The following is a 5,398-nucleotide window of genomic DNA, read 5'->3' as shown; positions in this document are numbered from 1 at the left end:
TTACTGTTCACTTTTGGGTTCATCTTGTTTTCCATTAAGCTCCTGATCAACTTGTTTTATGCATTCTGGTATGCCAATATATTCCAAAGGGACAAGTTCCACTAGTTCTGCCAAATTAAAGATGTATCTAATTTTTTGGCTGAATTTAGAGCTAATAAATGGTCTTGTAACAGCCAGACGTGTTCTGATAAACCACGAGGGATGTATGATAATTAAAGATTTGGGGTTTTTCCATAACCTTCTATCAATTTGCTGATAGCATTTCCTGAGCCATCCCAGACTGGGCATTTTCCTTCAAGTTGTTGCACCAGTTAAATAAACTAGCATGTAATTTTCTACTACTAACAGTTCCAAAGTACCAATAACATACTTAAAGAGGTTGTCCATCAGGTATCTATAATTAGGTTGACAACTTTCAGGCATAAAACAGACAGCAAACACAACAATGACATTTAATCCATCCCCATAATATCCTCTATGACTGATAACTTTTTTATAGGGCTCAGTGGCCTTCATATCAACCCTGTGGTCCTGTTCTCCAATTCTGAACATACGTCAGTGTCATCCATCTTCTTTTTCCTCCTCTGTTGTGTATTTGGTAATTGCGCCTTTTCTAATAACTTCAGTAGTTTTGGGTTTTGGGAGATCATCTTCCCACTCAAATTCATTACTGAAGCTGACCCATTCTTGAAATAGCTTCCTTCATTGATAGCTGCAGCAGCTTATTGCCTGGCCAACTATACTGTGAACAAGCATCTGGCCAGAAACCTTTGCTGTATTTATAGGCTATTCATTAAGTGAAATTGTGCCTTGCCTGAGTTAGCTACATAAAGCATGCCTTGATATACCCCATCGACCTCAGCAAGCAATTAGGGAGAAGTACAAGACTTCAAAGTACAGACATGTGTCTCTCATGGAACCACCTGTAGTTCTTCCTCTGCAATAAGTTTCAGAACTGAAGCACTTTAAGAACTTAACCTCCAGATCAACAGGGTTGGTCCTAATTTTTATAGGTTTCTGCAAGTTGAATCAGCTTGTGTTGGTACAATATAGATGACATATTTTTAAAAATATGAATGTATTTAGGTTCTCTTAGATTTAGTAGTTTGTAAAATAGTCTAACATTTAAAAAGAATAAACGATTTGCCTTATGGGGAAAAAAAAGACTGTTAGGAAGAGTGGAGATGTGAAAAGGCCTGTCTCTGCTCCCATGGGCAGTGGCTGAGGTACCATGAGCTATCTCAGCTGCTGAGGATTTCCCCTGAGAAGGTGGGGCCTAAACCCCAAGCTGGGACCCCCAGTCTAGAGTGCCAGAGCTGGGAAGAGGCACCCACATAACATCTGGCTGTAAAAAACAGCAGGGTTTCTAAAATGCCAGGGTGAGACAGAGTCTACTAAAGACACAGGCACCTCTTAAAGGGCCAATGCATACAATTTTGTTTGCAGCCACTCATCCTGGGCTCTAGGGTAGGAGGAAGGCCAGAGAGTTCTAGAGTTGCCAGAGGAGAGTCTGGGTTTGTGCTTCTGGGGAGGGAGCTGGGGGGACAGCCACCAGGAATCCTGTTCTGAGTCATTCTTCCATACCACAGAGACCATTTTTGTTGGATGGAGCAACCTACTCTATGTGGCCTCAGCCTGGGGGAAACAATTGCCCCACCCTCTAGATTCCCTCTTGCTCCACCATGCAGAGCTTAGGTCTTGCTGAGGAATCAGTTGCCTTGGCCTGGGTGTAGAGGTCAGGGCAGACTCAGGGAGTGTCAGTGACTGAGTTTTCTGGCTTTGGGGTGGGGGCTGTTCTGCCCACTTTCTGTGAACATGACTGGTGCTTCGCCCTCATGGGAGATCGAATAGAACCACCCTCCCAACTTCCAACAGACCCAACCTCTGGGATCCAGAGGTCCCACTTGTCTGACTCCTAGTGGCTCCACCTTACCAAGTTTGGGGAAAAATACAGAATAGATTAAGTCGTGTGGCTCTGGGGAGAGGACCATACCCACCACCTTCCCTGAAGCCCGACTGGCACCTCCTCTTCATGGGAGATCCATTAGCCCCATCCTCCTGATTCCACCAGAGGATCATTGTATGTATGTATGTACATATGTATGTATGTATGTACGTATTTTTAAACCTCACCCGAGGACATGCTTTTATTTATTTTAGAGAAGAAGGGAGAGGGAGTGAGTGAGAGAGAAACATTGATTTGACAATGAAATATTGACCAGTTGCCTCCTGCACATGCCCTGACCAGGGGTTGAAATCTGAGTATGTGTCCTGACCAGGAAGCAAATATTTTGGTGTATGGGATGACACTCCTACCAACTGAGCCATACCAGCCAGGGCTAGAGGCTTTTTCAGTGATTGAGCCTAACAGGTAGCCAGCAGGTGAAGGCAGGCAGAGGCAGATCTTGGGGTTCTTTGGGACTTTTCCTGACCTTCCCCCTGGCCTGGTGCTGGGAAAAGCTGGCCTTGGTGAAAAGCTTAGCTCTTCCTATGCACACCCAAGTCCAGCAGAGGAAGCCACAAATTATGGATGGCTTATTGCTCCAAAAAGGTTGCTGAGGGCCTGACACAGATGGTGTCTGACATTGGCCTGCACCAATGAGGCCCAGAACCAACACACCAAGTGGCCAGCTACAGACAACACCAGGACAGGATCCAATAAGCTTAACAAACAGCATATCCAGAGAGAGATCATGGCAGCCACCAAATCCTGCTGAGGTGAATTCTGCTTTGTGTGGTCAGCACCTGCAGAGCAGCTTACACTCCATGGTGAGTTTGAGCCTCACAGTCAGCCAGTCTGAGGGTTGATCCCATGCATGAATGGGCCAATAGCAATTAAGATTCAATTATAACATCAGGGCCTACATAATCCACCATACAAGGGACATTCCTAGAACACCCAGCTCAGGTAATCAAGGCGATTGCATGACTGGATCCCATAAGGTACCTATTGCCGGAAGCCAATTCCAGCATGTCAGCAGGGCTGAATCATCTGGAGATGGCTGAGGGTATTCCCCCAAACCTGAAAAGGATGCATAAATTAATTGCTTGCTGCCAGACAGCTAAGGGCATCTCAATCTACATGTTATTGCCTCCTACTGGCCAAACATCTGAACAGCCGTAGGCAAAATTCCCCCAATCTGACAATGGATTGTGTATACAAAACCTTACCGTTTGATGTGTATATCTCCACCTTGCATTCGGACAATTTGTGTGAATAAAAAGCAAGGGGTCCTGAGACAAGGAGAACTTAGTTCAGTGATGGCGAACCTATGACACGCATGTCACCTCATTTTTTTGGTTGATTTTTCTTTGTTAAATAGCATTTAAATATCCTATCTAATAAAAGACAAAAAGAGTAATTAACCATACTTCTGCTATGCTTTCCATTGGCTAATCAGCAAGATATGCAAATTAACTGCCAACAAAGATGGCGGCCGGCAGCCACGCAGCTGAAGTGAGCAGGAAGTTAGTTTGCTTGTTCCAGTGATGGAAGAAGCCAAGGTTCCCCTCCTGCCAAGGCCTGCTCTAAGCTCTGAAAGCAACAGCTCTGAAAGCAACAAAGTTTCAATTATAGAAGCTAAACAAACCCCAAATACCTGCTTTCAGCCAGCCGCAGCCTCAGAGCTGGGAGCGCCAGTGATGGCAACAGAGTTTCAATTATAGAAGGTAAATAAATCCCAGAATAAAAAGAAAAAAAAGAAAAAAAGGAGAGGCTGGGAGCTTCAGTCGCAGGCCAGCCTGAAAACGGCCCTCAGCCCCTCACCCAGACTGACCAGGCACCCCAGTGGGGACCCCCACCCTGAAGGAGGTGTGACCAGCTGCACACAGCCATCAGCCCCTCACCCAGGATGGCCACATCCTCATGGGGTGAGGGTCCCTGCTGAGGGGCTTGGCCAGCCTGCAAACAGCCATCAGACCCTCACCCAGACTGGCCAGGGACCCCAGCAGGACCCTCCACCCTGAAGGAGGTGTGGACAGTCTGAAAACAGCCCTCAGCCCCTCACCCAGGCTGGCCAGGTACCCAAGCGGGACCCCTACCCTGATCCAGGACACCCTTCAGGGCAAACCAGCTGGCCCCCACCCGTGCACCAGGCCTCTATCTTATATAATAAAAGGGTAATATGCAAACTGACCCTAACAGCAGAAAGACTGGGAATGCCTGGTCACTATGACACACACTGACCACCAGGGGGCAGATGCTCAATGCAGGAGCTGCCCTCTGGTGGTCAGTGCACTCCCACATGGGGGAGCTCTGCTCAGCCACAGCCAGGCTGATGGCTGCCAGTACAGTGGTGGTGGTGGGAGCCTCTCTCACCTCCTCAGCAGCACTAAGGATGTCCGACTGCAGCTTAGGTCTGCTACCCACTGGCAAGTGGACATCCCCCGAGGGCTGCTGGGCTGCCAGAGGGATGTCTGATTGCCAGCTTAGGCCCAATCCCTCGGGGAGCAGGCCTAAGCCAGCAGGCGGCCATCCCCCGAGGGGTGCCAGACTGCGAGAGGGCACAGGCCGGGCTGAGGGGACCCCCCAACCCCCCCGAGTGCACAAATGTTTGTGCAACTGGCCTCTAGTATAAAATAAATATCAAAAATATAAGTCTTTGTTTTACTATGGTTGCAAATATCAAAAAATTTCTATATGTGACATGGCACCAGAGTCAAGTTAGGGTTTTTCAAAATGCTGACACACAGAGCTCAAAAGGTTCGCCATCACTGACTTAGTTCTGTTAGCTAAGTCTTCTCTGACTCCCCAATATGCTTTTCAAAATTATGTTTCATCTGTGGACACTCTATTAATTTACACACAGTGCTTTCTCCAGGTTCCTGAACCCTTCTTGATGCTGGAACAAGAGCACCGGCACCTATTACACAAGGCCCCCCCACAAAGATGGGGAGTCATAGCAGATCTCTCTAATACATAGAAACAAATACAAAGAGGCAGCCAAAATGGGGAGACAAACAAACAGGCTCCAAATGAAAGAATAAGAGAATAAAGAGCTAAATGAAAAAGAGCTAAATGAAATGGAGGCAAACAATATATCTTATATAGAGTTCAAAGTAATGGTTATAAGGATGCTCAAGAAACTTTCTGAGAACTACAACAGCATGAAAAATGTCATAGAGGAGAGGAGAAAATGGTGGCCAAATAGGCAGACCTGTCATGCACCTTGAGACAGGGCCAGGCTGGAAATACAACTAAATTGGAGACCATTCACCTGGAATTTCCAACTGTGGTAGGGCTAATGAGGTGACTTATAACAAAGAAAAACTGAAGGCACCTGGAAACCAATAGGAAGGGTGAGATCATGAGAGGTGGGGAGCCCGGAGAGGAGGGAACTGAACTACAGGGACAACCGTTCCAGAAGCACAGGCAGGGATGCACACACCTGCCCATGGC

At 47.0% G+C, this 5,398-nt stretch overlaps 1 protein-coding gene across 1 annotated transcript; it reads right to left on the bottom strand.

The window, feature by feature from the left end:
- Positions 1-3,200, bottom strand: LOC308513816 (BCL2/adenovirus E1B 19 kDa protein-interacting protein 2-like; the record flags this gene model as incomplete). Its single annotated transcript, XM_081083929.1, is given in 5 exon segments — positions 1-238; positions 371-555; positions 559-561; positions 565-700; positions 3,172-3,200. Coding segments are annotated over 5 exon segments (591 nt in total).
- Positions 3,201-5,398: the final 2,198 nt, after the last annotated feature.

The sequence above is a fragment of the Myotis nattereri genome (genome assembly GCF_964212035.1).
Source record: "Myotis nattereri genome assembly, chromosome: 2".
Classification (NCBI taxonomy): Eukaryota; Metazoa; Chordata; class Mammalia; order Chiroptera; family Vespertilionidae; genus Myotis; species Myotis nattereri.
This window is presented reverse-complemented; position numbering and strand designations above follow the sequence as displayed.